Source organism: Trachypithecus francoisi, unplaced genomic scaffold (genome assembly GCF_009764315.1).
Source record: "Trachypithecus francoisi isolate TF-2019V2 unplaced genomic scaffold, Tfra_2.0 Lachesis_group5, whole genome shotgun sequence".
In the NCBI taxonomy this organism is placed as follows: domain Eukaryota; kingdom Metazoa; phylum Chordata; class Mammalia; order Primates; family Cercopithecidae; genus Trachypithecus; species Trachypithecus francoisi.
The window spans coordinates 145,016,619-145,037,351 of record NW_022681470.1 but is presented as its reverse complement, the minus strand read 5'-3'; the positions used below and the strand labels follow the sequence as shown (position 1 = coordinate 145,037,351).

Here is a 20,733-nt window from a genome sequence, read left to right as displayed (position 1 = left end):
ATCCTTGTTCTGCTGCCCACCCCAAGCCTCAGAGGGTGGACCAAAGCACCCCCTCTTTTCCTGGGCTTCCCGAGAGTTAATAATTGAAAAAAAAAACATTTTTTTTTAAATTAAAATAAGATTTGTACAGTTTTTGTAGAGATGGGGGTCTCATCTCCCTGTTGCCCAGGCTGGTCTCAACTTCCTGGCCTCAAGCGATCCTCCCACCTCGGCCTCCTGAGTAGGGTCACTGCTATTTTTGCAAAGCAACAGTGGCTGTCCAATTAGGACGGTGGGGCTTTTTCTTTTTTAATTTTTTTTATTTTTATGTTTTTTCTCTTTATTTATTTATTTACTTTTTGAGACAGACTCTGTTGCCAGGCTGGAGTACAGTGGCGTGATCTCAGCCTCCCGAAGTGCTAGGATTACAGGTGTGAGCCACAACGCCTGGCACTTTTTCTTTTTTTTTTCAAGACAAAGTCTTGTGATCTCGGCTCACTGCAACCTCCACCTCCTGGGTTCAAGCAATTCTCCTGCCTCAGCCTCCTGAGTAGGTAGGATTATAGGCGCATGGCACCACGCCCAGGTAATTTTTTTTTTTTTTTTGGAGACGGAGTCTCGCTCTGTCGCCCAGGCTGGAGTGCAGTGGCCGGATTTCAGCTCACTGCAAGCTCCGCCTCCTGGGTTTACGCCATTCTCCTGCCTCAGCCTCCCGAGTAGCTGGGACTACAGGCGCCCGCCACCTCGCCCAGCTAGTTTTTTGTATTTTTTTTTTTTTTAGTAGAGACGGGGTTTCACTGTGTTAGCCAGGATGGTCTCGATCTCCTGACCTCGTGATCCGCCCGTCTCGGCCTCCCAAAGTGCTGGGATTACAGGCTTGAGCCACCGTGCCCGGCCCCAGCTAATTTTTTTGTATTTTTAGTAGAGAGAGGGTTTTATCATGTCAGCCTAACTTGTCTCGAATTGCTTTTTGTTGTTGTTGTTGTTGAGACGGAGTCTCATTCTGTCACCCAGGCTGGAGTGCAGTGGCGTGATCTCAGCTCACTGCAACCTGCACCTTCCAGGTTTGAGCAATTCTCCTGCCTCAGCTTCTCCAGTAGCTGGGATTACAGGTGCTCGCCACCACGCTTGGCTAATTTTTGTATTTTAGTAGAGATGGGGTTTCACCATATTGGCCAGGTTGGTCTCGAACTCCTGTCCTTAGGTGATCCATCCACCTTGGTCTCCCAAAGTGCTGGGATTACAGACGTGAGCCACCACAGCCAGCCATCGAACTCCTGACCCCAGGTGACCCGCCCACCTTGGCCTCCCAAAGTGCTGGGATTACAGGTGTGAGGCACTGCACCTGGCCCAGTTTTTTCTTTAAATAAATGTATGTAGGTAAATTTTGGTGGGGCAATTTATAGGAAGATGAGTAAAGGGTACTACAGGTCTACGGGTAGCAGAAGTTTACTGTGGAGGGCCAGATAGCAAATATATTGGGCTCTGGGAACTGGGCATGGCAGGGCACACGCTCTGTGCCATGTCTCTGTGTCATCTGTTGCAGTAGCGCTATGTGGCCACAGACCACACAGAGGGACTGCACGTGGCTGGATTTGACAGCAGTCGGCCTGCTCCTAGTGCACGCAGTCTTCAAACGTGGTACAGACTGGGAGTTTCAGGAAACAGTGCCTCGATCTTCAGGGCACTGGGGTTCTGGTCTCTGCCCCCACTGCTAGGCTGGGTGCCCTGCTGAGCACCTTCCCCTCCCTGGCCCCCATCTCTTCATCTGAAGCCAGGGCCCCAGCTCCTGGCCGTGTCGATGGGGACAGGAGAGGGAGGACTGGGCTGTGGAGGGAGGCCTGGGATCTGTTTCTGCTCAGGGGGTGAGGGCATCACAAAATGCTTTCCAGCCCACAGAATACCCGGCATATGCTGGAAACTCGTCGTGTCTAGAATGTTCCGGAAGCCCACCAACACAGCAGAGACAGGGCCAGGGTGGATTGTCCTTGAACTGAGTGAAGCCTGGGAGCCTGGCAGTGTGATGACCCACTGGTTTTCATCCTGCACTCTGTATATACAGTTTCGTTGATAAAGAAACACTTCATAGTGATACGCTGATATGTGTGACGGAGCCAGCACTGGAACCCGGAGTCACCAAAGCAGGGTCCTGGCCAACCTCCAGGTTCTGGGCAAGGTGTCAGGTTGCCTTATTTCCTGAGGCCCCCTGTGACTAACCCTTTGCTCCTTTTTCTGATAAAGGCCTCGGAGTGTCGACTCTGAGCAGGTGCTGCTGTAGGCGGCAGTCTCGGGGCCCGGGACACGGTAAAGGGCCCTCTGCGTGCTGCTGTGGCCAGGACTCCAGGGTCCTGGAGAAGGTGAAGTGGAAAGCCTGATAACCACGGCGGGTTTCAAACCAGTGTGGGTGGACTCTGGCATCCCGGCCACCCCTGTATGGAACACCACTGTTCAAAATGGTTTTTGTGTGTTTTTTTGAGACGGAGTCTCGCTCTGTCGCCCAGGCTGGAGTGCGGTGGAGTGAACTCAGCTCACCGCAACCTCTGCCTCCCAGGTTCATGCCATTCTCCTGCCTCAGCCTCCTGAGTAGTTGAGACTACAGGCGCCCACCATCACGCCCGGCTAATTTTTTGTACTTTTTGTATTTTTAGTAGAGACGAGGTTTCACCATGTTAGCCAGGATGGTCTCAATCTTCTGACCTCGTGATCCGCCCGCCTCAGCCTCCCAAAGTGCTGGGATTACAGGCATGAGCCACCGCGCCCGGCCCAAAATGTTTTTAATTTTTAATTTTTTTAAGAGTCAGGGTCTTGCTGTGTTGCCCAGGCTGGAGTGCAGTGGTACAATCACAGCTCACTGCAGCCTCCAACTTCTGGGCTCAAACGATCCCCCCACCTCAGTCTCCTGAGTAGCTAGGACTACGGGTGCACACTACTACACCCAGCTAATTTTTAACATTTTTGTAGAGGAGGTCTTGCTATGCTGCTCAGGCTGGTCTCAAACTCCTAGGCTCAAGCAATCCTCCTGCCTTGGCCTCAAAAGCACTGGGATTACAGGCAGGAGCCACTGTGCTGGCTGATGAAAATGTTTACTTGTCACCTGCCCACTACCCTGGGAGCTCCCAGTGACAGGGTCTGTGTCTCACTGGTTACTGTTTTGGCAGGGGGCTGGCACGGAGCTGCATCCCTGCCGGGTTCTGTGCAGTGCAGCCCTTTACTGCAGCTCGGACCAGGACTGTCTCAGACGGCAGGGGCTGCTGCTTATGTCCTATGACAAGTTCCCGATGCCTGAGAGGGGCCTGGGTGCTGTGCGAGGCCAAGCAGGCCGGCTCCAGGCCTCTGCCTCTTCCCGCAGCATGGGGCCCTTGTCCCGTTTTACAACCAGGCGAGCAGAGGCTCCCATGGGGTGGGGCAGGGGCTACTCACTAGCTGCCTCCATCATGCTGGCCCAGAAGCGGGGCTGCTTGTGCAGGGGGTCGTCGTCGGGGCCGCTCAGCTTGTAGACGTGCACGCAGGGTGGCGTGCTCACGCTGCTGTAGTGGCTGACGAACATGTCGAAGTTCTGGGGGTGGAATGGGGCGATGAGCTCCCCGGGATGCTGCCACCCCCTTTCCACTGGGTGCCGACCGCAAATCCCGGGCAGCTTCCCTCCCGCCCGCCCCCATCCTGTCATGAAACGTCAAAGCTCCACCCACTGCTGCAAGGCGGGCACCACTGCTGTCTCCCCATTCTGCAGAGCAGGAAACTGAGGCCAGGAGGAGTCTGTCCCCCGGCCAGGGGCCCGTGGACAGTCACCAACGCCCTGGATCTGCCGAAGGCTCTGCCACTGCCCAGGCCTGCACACTTGCTGGTTCCACAGCTGGCAAACTGCAGCCAACTCATGCCCTGGACTAGGGGTGGCCCTCTGCATGGCCACCGCCAGACATTCTAGAATGTTCTGAGAGGCTAAGGGTCATATCCCACTGCACACAGAGCGGCAGGGCCCAGGCTCAGTGGACAGGCACTGGGGGGCTCCACCACTTACTAGCCTGGGGGTGGCAGTGGGCAATTCACTCCCTTCCTTGCCTTACCTAGGAGGCAGGGGTGGGCACCACCTGTCCCAAGGCAGCTATGAGAATGCAAAACCATGAGAGTGGCCCTGAGTGCTATGCCCGGCCATCAGGGACTGCTCTGGCTGGGAGCTGTTGGACAGGCACAGGGCAGTGCTGTGAGGCTGGGCGGTGCCCACCTGGCTCATGGAACAGCTGTGGGAGAAGCCGGGCGTGGTGAGGCGCACGATCTCCCCGGCCGTCTCATAGCTGACCACGTAGAGATGGTGCTCCAGTGGCGTGTCCTTGGTGCCCTGGAAGTACACCAGCTTGGTCTCCTCGTTGACCCAGATCTGCAGGGGGACAGGAGGTCCCTGTGATGCATCCCAGATGCCCCTTGGCCCACGCCCCTCTCCATGCCCCACAGGAGTGGGTCCCATGTTCCTCGGACTGGGGACGCACGCTGTTCTCTCCCAAGTCTGCTTTAGGGCTGGAGATGAACTGTCCCTGAAAGATGCCCTTATCTGGTCCCGAGGGCTGGGAGCAGCCCCTGGTCGAGCTGGGAACTGCGCATCCTCAGGTGGGACCTGGGGCCTGAACTCCACCCCCAGACGACTCTCTCCGGGCTTGAATTGGGAGGGCCCGCCAAGCCAGGTGGGAGGGTCAGGGAGGGCACTGTGCCCAAGACAGAGGCTCAGGGGAACCCAGCAGTCCCCAGCCTGGTCAGCCATTCGTCTAACCCAGGTGCTTGGGTTCAGAAGGTGGCAAGGCCCTGCCTTCCTGTGGGAAGCCCCAGTAGTGGCATCTCCTGGAGGAGCAGGAGGACAGCCTGCACTGTGTGGAGCGGCGGGGCCCCTCCTTCACCTGCACTGGGACACTAATGGTCTCCAAACAACTGCTACTGCCCGGGAGCGAGCAGGCTTTGGCTGATGCCTGTTAAGGAGCCAGGAGGCCTCAGAGCCCCAAGGGAGGAGAGGGCATCGCCCCGTGCCCAGGGCCTGAGAGGCCTGTGGAGGCAGCTGGAGCCTGGGGTGACCAGGGACCCCAGGATGTGAAGAAACTGAGGGTAAGTGGTCTCCTGGGGCAGCAGGGCACGGGCTTCCAGTGCGGAGAGCATCGTGCCCCACAACAGGGCAGCTGGACGCATGGCCCCGGAAGGCCTGCAGAGGACACGCTTCCTCTTTCATGATTTCTTTTTTTTTTTTTGAGACGGAGTCTCGCTCTGTCGCCCAGGCTGGAGTGCAGTGGCCGGATCTCAGCTCACTGCAAGCTCCGCCTTCCGGGTTTACGCCATTCTCCTGCCTCAGCCTCCCGAGTAGCTGGGACTACAGGTGCCCGCCACCACGCCCGGCTAGTTTTTTGTATTTTTTAGTAGAGATGGGGTTTCACTGTGTCAGCCAGGATGGTCTCGATCTCCTGACCTCGTGATCCGCCCGTCTCGGCCTCCCAAAGTGCTGGGATTACAGGCTTGAGCCACCGCGCCCGGCCCCTCTTTCATGATTTTTAAAAGGCTTCCAATGTTTTCCTTAATTTCAGGGTGAAAGGATAAAGCACACGAATGGCACAACGTTCAAGATGAGACGGGGAGGTGATGAAATGATTGGCTTGTGTGTACGGCAGACACTGTGCTGAGGCCTTGTGCTGTAAAGCAGGGTCCTCACAGGTCTGCGTGCGTGTGTGTGCATGTGTGTGAGAATAAGTGTGTGAGTATATGTGTGTGCATGTGTGTGAGAATGTGTGTGTATGTGTGTAAAACACTCATGTGTGGAGCAGGGGAAGGCTGCAAGGAGACCCTGGTACCTTGGAGCCGTGCCTCGCCAAAACCTCCCATTCACCGCTGGTCAGAGCAATCTCTTCCTTAATGGGGCACTTAAATTCATCTGGAAGGAAAGAAAGAAGGGAGGTGAAGGGGCCTGGGAGGTGATGCAGGCGCCCAGGTCAAGTTCCACCTGAGGAGACTGGCCATGGAGCCGCTGAAACCCTGGCTTGCCGTGAACTCAAGACGCCAGCATAGGGCGCTGCGTCAGACCTGCCAGACAGGAGAGGAGGCCTGCAGGGCCTGTTCCTGCCATGTGGATGGCAGGCCTGGTGTTTCCCACGAGAAACTAGGAGGCCCCTGGCTCACTACTGTCATCCCAGCACTTTGGGAGGCCGAGGCAGGAGGATTGCTTGAGGTCAGGAGTTTGAGACCAGCCTGGGCAACACGGTGAGACCCTGTCTCTTCCAAAAAAAAAAAAAAATTTAGTCAGGCATGGTGACGTGTCTGTGGTCCAAGCTACTTGGGAGATTGAGCTGGGAGGACTGCTTGAGCCCAGGAGGTTGAGACTGTGGTGAACTATGATCACACCACTGCCACTCCAGCCTGGGTGACAGAGCAAGAACCCGTCTCAAAAAAAAAAAAAAAAAAAACAGGAAGGGAAACCAGGAGTCTGGATTTTCAATGGAATTTCCCAATTTTAGAACCCTCCAAAGGCCACATGACATGTGTGTGCGGCACAGGGGTGGGGGGTTGGGGGGTGCAGCCAACTGGGCCCATGACCTCTTAGGACACATTAGGACTTTGTAGAACCAGACTTTTTTTGTTGTTGTTGTTTTTAAGACGAAGTCTTGCTCTTGTCGCCCAGGCTAGAGTGCAATGGTGCAATTTCGGCTCACTGCAACCTCCGTCTCCTGGGTTCAAGTGATTCTCCTGCCTCAGCCTCCCAAGTAGCTGGGATTACAGGCGCCTGCCACCATGCCCAGCTAGAGTTTGTATTTTTAGTAGAGACAGGGTTTCACCATGTTGGTCAAGCTGGTCTCCAACTCCTGACCTCAGGTGATCCACCTGCCTCAGCCTCCCAAATTGCTGGGATTACAGGCATGAGCCACTGCGCCTGGCCGACTTTTTGGGGGGGGCAAGGGGGTAGAGACAGGGTCTTACTATGTTGCCCAGGCTGGCCTTAAACTCCTGGGCTCAAGCGATCCTCCCACCTCGGCCTCCCAAAGCGCTGGGATGCCAGGTGTGAGCCACGTCCCTGGATGGAACAAGACGCTGGTGAAAGCTAGGGCTAGAGACCAGGGCTCTGCTGGCTTTATTATTGTTTTTTTGAGGGGTAGGAGGGTTGACCTCACGTTTGAATTTTCACCAGGTAAAGAATGACAGTGCGGGGCGCATCATGGCACGCAGCAGAAACACACTGAGACGGTTTGTAACTCAGGGCTCACTGTCTTTTCTTAACCTTTTAGGTCTAAACAAGCGGTTGGAAACGTGTCTGTCAGGAGGGACGAACAGCACGGGAGGGTAGACATGGTTTCCCTGGCGTAGAGGTCTGGGTGGGGTTACTTGTAGCATCGGGACCTGGGGAGGACAGGGGTTCCCACCCAGCCCCAAGACCCAGGCTCCTGTCCGCGTCCTGACGTGTTCCTTCTGATGCAACGTCACTTGGGGTCACCTCCTTGCCATGCACCTGCCATCTAGGAGATGCATGATGTGTGCTGGGGGCTGAGCAGGGTGCTAGGAAATCTGGTGTGCCCACCTCACAGGCCAGGGGTCCCTGGTGACACTGCAGCAGCCTGGAGGGTCTGTGCCCCTGAAAAGTGGCAACTGTGGCTGGCTCTACTTGAGACCACATTTGAAACGTGAGTGCTCGGGCTGGCCCATTTTCCCACAGCGGGCAAAACGAGCATGTACATGAAATCCCAATGCCAGGTGGTGGTGGCTAAGCCAGACAGACAGAAAGCAAAACACCAGTGAGCTGAAGACAGCTCCCCTTCAAGATGCTCAGCCAGTCTGCACTGGCTGCATCCCACCCAGGAGGACCCTGATGCTAGCCTAAGGTAGTTGTCACTCCTCGGTCCGCATTGTACTCAGCTCTGCGGCAGCCTACGGCATCGCCCATCCCTGGCTCATTCGCCCTTCAGCTCCTGCACTCCCAGACGCCTCGCTCCCTGGGGTCTCTGTCCCCTGTGTTGGCGGACGCCTTGGCTGCTGTGTGGGCTCTGCCCTGAGAGGGCACCGAACTACCTCTAGGGACATCTGTGGTTGTCACAACTGGAGGTGCTCCTGGCATGGAGTGACTGGAGGCCAAGGATGCCGCTCAGTGCACAGGAAAGCCCCGCCCTAGAGAACCACCCAGCCCTGGCGTCCATGGTGTCCCTGTTCTAACCTGGAAGAGCCCGGGCCCAGCTCCTGGACCACCCTGCCTCTCTATCCACACATGACCCTTGGGAGCTCTGTCCTGTCCCGGGACAGAGTCGACAGCATTCATCAGGCTCTGCTCACCTTCCCTGGGGCTGAAGGGCTCACTCCAATCGTAGCCCTGGGATTTTAAAACGGCAGTGACTTTGTACAGATGGCAGAAGCCGGTCTTGCACTCATTGGCGCGGAGAAAGCAGAGCTCGTCCTCTCCCTCTGACTGGGGGAAGGGGTAGAAGATGTCATGAACCTGTCCGGAAAGGGGAAAGAAGGTGTGTCAGAAGGTGTGGGTGGCTGGGCATGGTGGCTCACACCAGTAATCCCGGTAGTTTGGGAGGCTGGGGCAAGAGATTTGCTTGAGCCCAGGAGTTTGAGAGATCAGCCTGGACAACATAGTAAGACTCCACCTCTAAAAATAAATAAATAAATTAGCCAGGCATTGTGGTGCAGGCTTGTAGTCCTAGCTACTCAGGAGGCTGAGGCGGGAGGATCACTTAAGCCCAGGAGGTCGAGGCTGCAGCGAGATATGACCGTACCACTGCACTCCAGTCTGGGCAACAGAGCAACCCTGTCTCTAATTAGGAAAAAATAAAATTAAAATAAAAAGCCAGACGCGATGGCTTACACCTGTAATCCCAGCACTTTGGGAGGCCGAGGCAGGCGGATCACAAGGGCAAGAGATGGAGACCATCCTGGCTAACACAGTGAAACTCCATCTCTACTAAAAATATAAAAAATTAGCTGGGCGTGGTGGCATGCGCCTGTAATCCCAGCTACTCGGGAGGCTGAGGCAGGAGAATTGCTTGAACCCGGGGGGAGGTGGAAGTTGCAGTGAGCCAAGACTGTGCCACTGCACTCCAGCCTGGGTGACAGAGCGAGACTGTCTCCAAAAAAAAAAGATGAGGGGAGAGGCTCCAATAACTGCCAGACTCACCAGCTCCGCAGACCCTCTTCCCTGCCAGCCAGGGATGGCCAAGGCCTGAGCTCATTTCTCCACATAAGGGCAAACCCCACTCGTCATTGACACTCAGCCTTCTGGGACGTGGGGGTGGGGGCAGTGTGACTCCAGAGCCCAGGCAGACACACAGCCAGTGCTTGTCCTGCTTACATTGATCCAGACGTTGGTGACCTCCTCGTATACCACGTACGGCTGAACGTTCCTGGGGACGGCTCTGGCAGAGGCTAGCCGCTGCTCCTCATTCTCCGTGCTTGGGATGAACAGGGCCGGGGGGAGGAGGACGAGCTGGAGCCACTGCTGGGGACGGTCCAGGAACATGGCCCAGGCACTGAGGGGGAAGATGGATGGGAAGATGGAAGGGAAGCCGGGAGCCTCAGTGTCCTGCAGAGAGAGGCTGGGTACGCAGCATCCAAACCCGTGTGGAATTAGGGCTGGGCTTCCTGGCTGGCTTCACCTGCACTTGGCCAAGTAACCCCGCAGCACCCACAAGCGTCCTTCCTGGAACATGCTTAGGGGAGGACAGGATGGGTGACGAGACTCCATGATCCAAGTGTTCTGGAAACAATGGCCTCTCCGCTTTTAGAGGTGGAAACAAGGAGAAACTGTAATAGTTTCTCCTCTTCACTGACTCCCCGGCCCACAGTTGCTATCCTTTATTTCATAGCTTGTTTTATTTATTTGTTTGTTTGTTTAATTTTTTGAGACAGAGTTTCACTCTTGTCCAGGCTGAAGTATAGTGGCACAATCTCGGCTCACTGCAACCTCCACATTCCCGGTTCAAGCGATTCTCCTGTCTCAGCCTCCTGCATATCTGGGATTATAGGTGCCTGCCATCCCACCTGGCTAATTTTTGTATTTTTAGTAGAGACGGGGTTTCACCATGTTGCCCAGGCTGGTCTCGAACTCCTGACCTCAGATGATATGCCAGCCCCAGCCTCCCAAAGTGCTGGGTTTACAGACGTGAGCCACTGCACCTGGCCTAAATGAACAATTTTTAAACTTGAATTTATTTTAAGAGGAGATGTCAGAATTCTACGTGGAAAAGAAGCACCTCCGCACAAAGACAGAGCAACGAAAACCAAACCAAAGGGAAGCATCACAGGGATGTAAAATACTAACTAGAGCGGGAACCGGGGCTCAGGCCTGCAATCCAAGCACTTTAAGAGGCTGAGGTGGGTGGATCGCTTGAGCCCAGAAGTTCAAGACCCGCATGGGCAACATGCAAGACTTTGTCTCTACAAAAAAAAAAAAAAAAAAAAAAGGTCAGGCACAGTGGCTCACACCTGTAATCCCAGCACTTTGGGAAGCTGAGGTGGGCGGATCACAAGGTCAAGAGTTCGAGACCATCCTGGTCAACATGGCTAAAACCCTGTCCCTACTAAAAATACAAAAATTAATTGGGCATGGTGGTACGTGCCTGTAATCCCAGCTACTCGGGAGGCTGAGGCAGGAAAATTGCTTGAACCTGGGAGTCAGAGGTTGCAGTGAGCTAAGATCGCGCCGCTGCACTCCAGCCTGGCGACAGAGCAAGACTCCATCTCAAAAAAAAAAAAAAAAAAATTAAAATATTAGCCGGGCGTGATGACTCACACCCACAGTCCTAGCAAACGTACATATGGAAGCAGCACATAATAGAATTCATTGTTAACATTCCATTGGAAGGCCGGGCGTGGTGGCTCACGCCTGTAATCCCAGCACTTTGGGAGGCCGAGGTGGGGGGATCACGAGGTCAGGAGATCGAGACCATCCTGGCTAACACGGTGAAACCCCGTCTCTACTAAAAATACAAAAAATTAGCCGGGCGTGGTGGCGGGCGCCTGTAGTCCCAGCTACTCGGGAGGCTGAGGCAGGAGAATGGCGTGAACCCAGGAGGTGGAGCTTGCAGTGAGCCGAGATCACGCCACTGCACTCCAGTCTGGGAGACACAGCGAGACTCCGTCTCAAAAAAAAAAAAAACAACAAAAAAAAACATTCCATTGGAGACATTAACGAATACAATTAGAAAAGTGAACACACTTAGAGGCACAGGAATACAAAAGCAAGATCCTCATCTCTACAAAAGATATAAAAAATTGGCCAGGCGTGGTGGTGCGTACCTGTAGTCCCCTCTACTCAGGAGGCTGAGGTGGGAGAATTGCTTGAACCTGGGAATTTGGTGCTGCAGGGAGCTATGATCGCACCACTGCACCCCTGCCTGGGCCACAGAGTAAGACTCTGTCTCAAAGGAAAAAAAAAAAAAAAATAGAAATCCTAACTAAAGCCCATGGGCCTGCCAAAGCAGTGAACCTGAAGTCTGTTAGAAAGAAGGCCCAGGTCGGGTGTGATGGCTCACACCTGTAATCCCAGCACTTTGAGAGGCCAAGATGGGAGGATTGCTTGAGGCCAGGAGTTTGAGATCAGCTTGGACAACATAGCAAGACACTGTTGCTACAAAAAATAAAATTACTGCTGGGCATGGTGGCTCACGCCTGTAATCCCAGCACTTTGGGAGGCCAAGGCAGGCGGAGCACAAGGTCAGGAGATCAAGACCATCCTGGCTAACACGGTGAGACCCTGTCTCTACTAAAAATACAAAAAATTAGCCAGGCGAGGTGGCGGGCGCCTGTAGTCCCAGCTACACGGGAGGCTGAGGCAGGAGAATGGCGTGAACCCGGGAGGTGGAGCTTGCAGTGAGCCGAGATCGAGCCACTGCACTCTAGCCTAGGCGACAGAGCAAGACTCCGTCTCAAAACAACAACAACAACAACAACAACAACAACAACAACAAAAATTATGGTGGCTCTGGCCTGTGACCCTAGGTTCTCAGGAGGCTGAGGTCGGGGGAATGCTTGAGCTCAGGAGTTCAGGGGTGCAGTGAGCTATGATTGTGCTACTACCCTTCAGCCTGGGCCATAGCACAAGACCCCATTTGGACACAAAATATAAAAGGAAAGGAGGCCTAACAAGTGTGTAGGGCAGGGGAAGCAGTTTTTCTGTGAAACAGGCCCAGATACGAAATACTTTCAGCTTGGTGGGTCATAGTTTCTATCACAGCTACTCAATTCTGCCACTGACAGTCTGCAAACAAGTGGGCGTGGCTGTGTGCCAATACAACTTTATGCATGGACGCTGAGATGTGAATTTCACATCACTTCCATGTGTGATAAAATCTTCTGTGGATCCCCTCCCTTCTGCCCCCAATCATTTAAAAGCATAAATGCCACGGCAGAGGCGGGCCAATCACCTAAGGCCAGGAGTTCAAGACCAGCCTGGTCAACATGGTGAAACTCTGTCTCTACTAAAAATATAAAAATTAGCCGGGCATGGTGGCGGGTGCCTGTAGTCACAGCTACTCGGGAGGCTGAGACAGAAGAATCTCTTGAACCCAGGAGATGACAGTTGCAGTGAACCGAGATCGCGCCACTGCATTCCAGCCTGGGCAATAGAGTGAGACTTCATCTCAAATAATAATAATAATAATAATAATAAATAAATAACTAAAAGCATAACTGCCAGCCGGGCACTGTGTCTCACGCCTGTAATCCCAGCACTTTGGGAGGCCGAGGCGGAGGTCAGGAGATCGAGACCATCCTGGCTAACACAGTGAAACCCCCGTCTCTACTAAAAATACAAAAAATTAGCCAGGCGTGGTGGCGGGTGCCTGTAGTCCCAGCTACTCAGGAGGCTGAGGCAGGAGAATGGGGTGAACCTGGGAGGTGGAGCTTACAGTGAGCCGAGATTGCGCCACTGCACTCCAGCCTGGGCGACAGAGCAAGACTCCACCTCAGGGCAGCGGGGGAAGTGTAACTGCCATTTTGAGCTCATGGGATGTATAAAAACAGGCAGACAGCTGGGCGTGGTGGCTCACACCTGTAATCCCAGCACTTTGGGAGGCCAAGACGGGTGGATCACGAACGAGGTCAAGAGTTCAAGACCAGCCTGGCCAAGATGCTGAAACCCCATCTCTACTAAAAATACAAAAATTAGCCAGGCATGGTGGCAGGCGCCTGTAATCCCAGCTACTTGGGAGGCTGAGGCAGGAGAATGCTTGAACTCAGGCGGCAGAGGCTGCAGTAAGTCGAGATCACGCCACTGCACTCCAGCCTGGATGACAGAGCAAGTCTCCATCTCAAAAAAAAAACAGGCAGAGGCTGAATTTTGCCCACTGGGGTTTGGGGCTCCCGTTTAGGGAAGCGGTAGAGTTTTCTCCTCGACAAGGGTGGGAGGCTGGGGAGTGAGTACAGGGGAGCACCTCTACTTTGTGACTGAGTTTTTCTGAGTCTGAGGTCTGGGGACACCTGAAATCCCCTCTGTAGGTCTCCTCCACACTCTGGGTAACTGGATCAGCGAGTCCTAGTGGTACTAACACTGGGACTCATAAGTCCAGTGTGTCATCCTCAGACTGGCTGAGGTCAGGAAGGCCCTTGGGACACTGGGCTGAGCCTGCCCTGGCCGTGGCACTGCGGGAAGACATGTGAGTAGATGGAAGGAATGGCACGAAAGGCCAGGAGGCGGATTCGGTGGCTGCCCAGTGTCCAGGGCCCCGCAGGTGAATTCCTCAGGTTCCAGCCGGAGACACTTACTATTTGCCATCCCGGGTCCACCCGGCCCTGGCGATGTACTCCACCTTCGGGAACAGCGAGCTGAAGGGCTGCACCAGCTCCTTCTCCTGGGTCGAGACGATCTGAAGGGAAACAGGTGTGGGTCATGCCCTGGCCTGCCTGGCGCTGCTCGGAGGAGAAGGTCACTGCGCTGGGTCCCGTCATGTCCCCCCCAGATGCATATGCTGGAGTCTCAGCCTCCAGAACCCCAGAACGCGACCTTCTTTGGAAATGGGGCCACTGGAGATGTACTGAGTTAAGACAAGGTTGTGCGGACAAGGGTGGGGCCTGATCCAGCATGACTGCTGTCCTTATGGGGGAACATGTGGACATAGACACACAGAGGGAGGCCGTTTCGAGCAGAGAATCGGGAAGCAATGGCCACCAAGAAGCCATGGAGAAGGAGCCACCTGCCAGCACCTTGGTGTTGGACACTGTCCATTTCGACTGTGTTCCCAGTCTGTGGTCCTTTGTCATGGCCCAAACAAACGACCACACCCAACACGGCAGGTGGGCTGGGCGAGCCAATGGCGGCACCCCAGTGGGTGCCTGGACCCCAAGGCTCTGGTCTGGGCTATCCCTTAGAGCCAGGTGGCTCTGGACAAGCACAGTCCCCAGACCCAGGGCTTCCCCACGCTTAAACGGGGCTGGCACAGCGTGTCCAGGGTATTGAGAGACAGGGGACCTGGGGCTTCCTCAAACCTAAACGGGGCTGACATAGGATCTCCAGGGGATCTAGAGAAAGGGGACCTAGGGCTTCCTTGTGCCTAAACGGGGCTGGCACGGCGTCTCTGGGGGATCGAAGGGAGAAACAGCAGCAGGGCCTCCAGCTCTACCACTTGAGTGGGTCACCAGTCCCACATCTCTAAGCCGCCTTGTTTGATTGGCATCACCCAAGTCCACCTAAGGACTCTGAACGTCTGAGAGTGCAAGGAGCCACTAAAACAGTCTGGCGGGGCCGGGTGCAGTGGATCACGCCTGTAATCCCAGCGGTTTGGGAGGCCGAGGCAGGTGGATCACTTGAGGTCAGGAGTTCGAGACCAGCCTGGGGAAGACGGCAAGACCCCATCTCTACAAAACCCACAATTAGTTAGGTGTGGTGGTGCATGCCTGTAGTCCCAGCTACTCAGAGGCTGAGGCGAGAGGATTGCCTTGAGCCTGGGAGGTTGAGGCTGTAGTGGGTCATGATTGCACCAGTGTACTCCAGCCTAGATGACAGTGTGACCCTGTCTCAAAAAACAAGAACAAACAAGCAAAGCAAAACCCCAGCCTGGAGGGAGGTTTCATGTGGATCGCTGGCAAAGCCACTCAGACTGATCGCCTCAAATCTGCCAGAATGCTCTGTCAAGAATGCAAAAGAGGCTTGGAGACCTAATCAGGTCAAAAAGCACCCACAACCCTCCAAATTATGAAAACAGGTACGTTTTATCTCACATGCTTCCCCAAAACATTATATCATTTTTGCAAAAGTGCACAAGGGCCTCCTTGGTTTGTCCCAGCCTCCCATCCTCTGGCGTAGGGGAAAGGAGGGATTCCCTGGACGCCTGTGTCCCCATCATCATCTGCTCTCCTCTGCCCCAGCCTCTTTGGTCCAGGGCTCTGTCTGTGAGTTCTCCAGCGTGATGTTACTTAACTTCCTGACACCTTTCTGGGTCTTAGGGGATCTGCAACTTCCGAGAGAATGGATCCGTGGGGGGCTATTGGGGGTCCCCAGGGAGGGCAGGGACGTGAGAGCAGGGAGGGATATGCTGGGCTGGAGCGGGTGGCTAGGGAGGCAGGTGCCGAGGGAGATGTGGTCACTGGTATGATCTGCTGGTGACCATCTCGCTGCGGGGTGATGATGCCTTTTGCTGCCTGATGGCGCCTCCGGAGTGTGGGGTCCTTTGAGATGACCCCCAGGTGATAAGGACCCTGTGTACTGGATCTGACGAGGTGGAGGGGATGGGGACCCAGATCACTCTCCTCCCCACAGTAGCTGACGGGCCCAGTGAACGGATCCCTGAGGATCTGCCCAAAATGCTGGAGGGAACACTCCATCTGAAGCTGGGGCCCCCCAGCCATCTGCCCAGCGGAGTTCTCTGTTCTAGAAACTCTGAAGCTGGGGCCCCCCAGCCATCTGCCCCCCGGAGTTCTCTGTTCTAGAAACTCGGAGAGAGGGTAGCTCTGGATCCACGCATCACCCCCTCCCGGGGGAGCCTGAGAGAACCTGCCGCGCCCGTCCTCGCAGGACCCCTGCCCAGCACTCATTCCTTACCACAGGGAGGCCAGCTCGCCACGCCGCATTCCAGGCCCTGGCCCAGAGACACACAGGGAAGGCCCATGGCTAGGCGGGCCAGGCAGCAGGGCTGGGGCCTCGGGCGTGTCCCCGCAAGGGAAGTGAGTGACCTGCCCAACCGCCCAGCTGCCTACCCGGCCCTTCCCTGCATCATCTGGAAGATTCTCTAGGATGCACCAGGTCCCCTTACCTTGCCCTGGCTGTCGGTCTGGAACTCGGCCAGTTTCAAGGCGATCTTGGGATTCTTGCTGCCTGCAAAAACCGAAGTGAGGTGAACGCCAAGCAGGTGTCATCTGTGCGTGCCGAGAGCCGGCATGGGGGGCCTGGGCTGCAGGGTGACGTCCACAGAGAGGTGTACAATTGGTGTGGGGGAGGCAGGAGAAGTCGGGTGTCCCACGGTCTGTCTGCAGGTACACTGTCCTGCTGGTACAGGCATCACGCCCCTCAGGCGCGGACCTTCTGACTTTGGGCCTGGATCACATTCCCGACAGTGAGGTGACATTCGGCTTTCTCATTTAAGAACCCAGGCCACACCCTGTGCTGAGAGCTGGGGCTTGTGGGAGCCGCAGACACCAGGAAGATGCCATCCCTGCCTTGGGAGAGCTCCAGAGCAGATGGGGAGGCCCGAGCATCACAGTGAAACCACTGACAACGTGACGAGTGGGGTGTGTCCCATGCAAAACGAGGGAGCCATGTGACAGCCAGACCTGCGCCCTTGGGAGGCCAATGGCGACAGACTAAGGGACCCAAGAGGCTTCTGAAGAGTAGGACTTCGTTCAGGCTCCAAAAGAGGGCGCAGGCCCTAGCAGAGTGGAGAATGCTTATTTTTTTTGGCTAGACCTACAAGAAACTCAACTCCAGCCCTCGTGGCTCTGGCCCCCAGGGCAGGTGACATCTGTGAGCCTCAGTTTTCTCATCTGTCAAGCGAGGGGGAAGAGACTGACTTAGCTCATTTGCAGTGGGAGTTGGCAAGACCCCACAGGAAGCTTCCATCTAGCATGGCACAGAGCAGGCACTCGCGGGGTGCGGGCAAGAACAAGGATCTTATGTGGTCCCACGGGGGTTGCAAACCCAAGGCCTGAACGTGGAATTGGGGCTGCACGTGTGTTCTGTTTGGCTCCAGAGATATTTTTAAATAATTGGAAAGAGGTTTAAGAATTGGGAGTGGCCGGGCATGGTGGCTCACGTCTGTAATCTCAGCACTTTGGGATGCCGAGGTGAGAGGACCACTTGAGGCCAGGAGTTCGAAACCAGCCTGGGCAACATAGCAAGACTCCGTCTCTACAAAAAATTTAAATATTGGCTGCGCATGGTGGCGCACACCTGTAGTCCCAGCTACCTGGGAGGCAGAGGTGGGAGGATCACTTGAGCCCAGGAATTTGAGGCTGCAGTGAGCTGTGATTGTACCACTGTACTCCTCCCCGAGCCACAAGGTGAAACCTTGTCTCAAAAACAAACAAACACACACCACTACAGTGTGAGGGTCAAATCCAGCCTGCCTTCTGTTTTTGTGGCTAAAAATCCTTCTTTCGTTCTGAGATGGTTAAGAAAACGAACAAATAAAACAAGAGGCACATTTTGGCTAATATGAAAATCATATGTATCTCAAGGTGAGTTATTTGCCATCCAAACTTCAGTCAAGTTTTCTTGGCACGCGGCCACGCCCATTCCTGCACGTGCCGCTTTTGTGCTCTAGCAGCAGGGTGGGGCAGTTGCAAGAGAGCCTGCCTTCGCGTGGCCCTGGAAGCCTGAGACACCTGTCCCCTTGCCCCTTCCAGAGACGGCTTGCTGACCTCTGAGCAATGTGATCAGGAGGCCATGGTAAGCCAGGAGAAAGGGGCATCCCCTGCAGGGCAGAAGCCTTCCCCCTACACAGCCACAGATGCCCAGAGCATACTTGTGCAGCTCAGAGGGACTGGGGGACAGTGCACCTCACCAGTTATGCCCCAGGGGCCTCAGATCCCCAGCCTGGTGGCCTGGACCCTCACATGTACCGAGCACTCACCTGTCCTGGGGTACCGATACGAGTCCGTCTTCCTTTCTTCTAGTGCAGGAGAAGGGACATGAATGACCTCCACCTCGGACTCATCGACTTCCTCGTATAGGATTCGCAGCGTCTTGAGGCCCTCTGAACCTTGGTAGGGGTGGGCAAACTGAGGATGCCGGCGGCGGAGTCCCTGCCATCAGCCCACCCTCTTCTGCAGCACCAGGGCCTGACGCTGGGCACCGTGGGCTCTGAAACCAGAACCCCGGCTCTGCCACTCGCTAGACCGTATGCCAGTCCCAACTCTCTGGGCTTTGGTTTCCTCCCCTGTGCAGTGGGAAGCAGAGCAAGGCTATTCCCAGCATGAACTGGCATGGGAAGTGGCCACGGGGGGTGTAACGGGCTGAACTGTGTCCCCTTTTAGGGCAACAGCGATGTCTACAGTCGTTAAGGAACTCTCTAGGTGTTGGTATGGACAGACCACGGAGGTGGGTTGAGGTAAAAGGAGTAAGGGGCAGGAAGGACACAGACTGTGACTCCAGGAGGAAAAGCACGCCCGGGAGCATGTTGAAAAATGGAAGGGACCTACCTTCCCAGGAGGCTGTGGGGCACCACCAGTACCCAGTGAAGCGGTCAAACTCTTCCTGTATGACGAAGGTGGCCACGCCCGCAGACTTGGGGTCATCCAGGACATTGGATAAACCTAGGGGGAGGAACGGAGAGCATCAACAAGGGGTGAGCAGCCTGCTAAAATTGGGGATGGCCAGGGGCTCCAGGAGAGCATGAGAGAGAGGGAGAGAGAAGGAGGGAAGGAGAAGGAGGGAGGGAGGGAGGCGGATGGAGACGGAGGGAGAGCTCGAGCCGACTGTTTTCAAGCAGGGCTGCTCCACCTCACAGTGCGGACACTGGGGTCCTCTTGGTCTCTAGGGTGGGGCCGTCCAGGGCACAGCAGGGTGCTGAGCAGTGTCTCTGGCCTCCACTCACTCCATGGCAGGCCAGGAGCACCCCTGCCCAAGTGTGCCATCTAAAAACGTCTCTGGACATTGCTGAGTGCCCAGGTTTGGAAAAGTGGGGCCTGGGCTTATGGGACGGGGAGGCAGCGATCAGTGACTTGAAACCAGGACAAGGAAGGATGGGGTCACTTCTGGTGAGCAGGGGAGTGGAGAGAACATACAGGAAGCAGGTGAGATATGGCCTTGACTTGATGGGGCCGGACAGGCAGTGGAGGGGAAGGTGTGCAGGGGCAGAAATGCCCAGGAGCACCTGGCAGGGTACAATGGCTGGGCCGATGCCTGCTGCAGAAAACCACAGAGCGGCTGGGTGCGGTGGCTCCTGCCTGTAATCCCAGGACCTTGGGAGGCCGAGGCGGGTGGATCATTTGAGGTCAGGAGCTCAAGAGCAGCCTGGCCAACATGAGGAAACCCTGTCACAACTAAAAAATACAAAAAAAAAAAAAAAATAGCCGGGCGTGGTGGCGGGCACCTGTATTCCCAGATACTTGGGAGGCTGAGGCAGGAGAATCAGTTGAACCCAGGAGTCGGAGGTTGCAGTGAGCTGAGATCACACCGCTGCACTCTGCCTGGGCAACAGCGCTCCGCCTAAGACTCTCTCAAAAAAAAAAAAAAAAAGAAAACAAAACTACAGACCTCCTGGGAGACGTGGCAGGCCACAGAAGGTCTGCACGGGAGGGTGGCTTGTGAGGGATGCATGCAGGAAGACCCTGGCTGTGGGGGCAACGGGGCCTTCTGGAAGCTGGCCAGGTGGCTATGGTGGCCGTGCACAGGAGGGGCTGGCCCCACCTTGGTGGCAGAAGGTCAGCCGCCGCTCCTCGCCTGTCTCGATGTTGGCCACCCACAGGTCGCTGTTGTTGATGAAGGAGAAGAAGGCAGGGTCGGCAGGGCAGATTTTGGGGTCCATCCGGGGCCCTGAGCACTGCGTCTTGATTTCCAGCGGTTTCATAGGGGACACCTGAGGACAGAGACACCCGGCTCAGGGGGAGGGGCCCGCCACGCCGCCCCTGCACGCGGCCAGGGCCGGGGCTCACCATGAAGCCGTTCTTGCCGCCATCGCGGCAGTGGAAGAGGCTGTTGCTGGCCTGGAAGAGGAAGAGGCCGCTCTCGCTGTGGAAGTCGTAGGAGGTGATGCCGAAGACCCCCAGGCGTTTCCGCTCCCTCAGCAGCTCCTCCTCCCGAGAGTAGACCCCGTGGTGGGGCGTGGCCTGGAAACACACAGGGGACAGGGGCAGCATCAGCGGGCAAAGGGGATTCCCCACTGGTCAGGGCAGAGATCCTTGGGCTGGGGCATTCCCAAGGAATCTGACTTTGGGCCTCGCCAGAGAGAACTTCCTGCACTGGGCAGAACTGGCTGCCAGAGCCCCTGACCCAGTGGGTGGCCAAAGATTGCCAGCAAACCTGGCCCTGCAGGACTGGCTGAGTGTCCTAGGAGGTGGCGGGGGAGACTCTAGGGCCAGAAGCCTCCTCACTTCCTGAGCTCCCTCCCCACAGACCCTCTCCATGGCAGATGGGGGCCCCTGGAATGGGCTGTGCCCTGCCTCACACCACTGGAGTGCTCTCTCTGGGTCCCTAGTGCCAATCTTACGGACTCCCCACCCTCCTACCCTGCTCACAATCCCTTCCCATCAACAGCTTTCAATTTTGTAATCCCAGCACTTTGGGAAGCCGAGGTGGGCGGATCCAGAGGTCAGGAGTTCGAGACCAGCATGGCCAATATGGTGAAACCCCGTTTCTACTAAAAATACAAA

The 20,733-nt window shown here is 55.7% G+C and overlaps 1 protein-coding gene across 5 annotated transcripts in view; it reads right to left on the bottom strand.

Annotated features, from left to right (window-relative positions):
- Positions 1-20,733, bottom strand: part of DPP9 (dipeptidyl peptidase 9) — a 51,633-nt gene that overhangs the window by 11,060 nt on the left and 19,840 nt on the right. For all 5 annotated transcript variants that reach the window (XR_004434444.1, XM_033200483.1, XM_033200484.1 and 2 more), the window contains 11 exons: positions 20,017-20,190; positions 19,772-19,940; positions 18,562-18,675; positions 17,994-18,122; positions 16,179-16,240; positions 13,696-13,796; positions 9,284-9,461; positions 8,263-8,425; positions 5,802-5,881; positions 4,202-4,354; positions 3,400-3,535 (listed from right to left, as the gene is read on the bottom strand). Coding sequence is in view for 4 of the 5 variants with exons in the window: in XM_033200483.1 (XP_033056374.1) it covers positions 3,400-3,535; positions 4,202-4,354; positions 5,802-5,881; positions 8,263-8,425; positions 9,284-9,461; positions 13,696-13,796; positions 16,179-16,240; positions 17,994-18,122; positions 18,562-18,675; positions 19,772-19,940; positions 20,017-20,190 (1,459 nt within the window). In the remaining variant the exon portion in view is untranslated. The remainder of the gene's footprint in view (positions 1-3,399; positions 3,536-4,201; positions 4,355-5,801; positions 5,882-8,262; positions 8,426-9,283; positions 9,462-13,695; positions 13,797-16,178; positions 16,241-17,993; positions 18,123-18,561; positions 18,676-19,771; positions 19,941-20,016; positions 20,191-20,733) is intronic.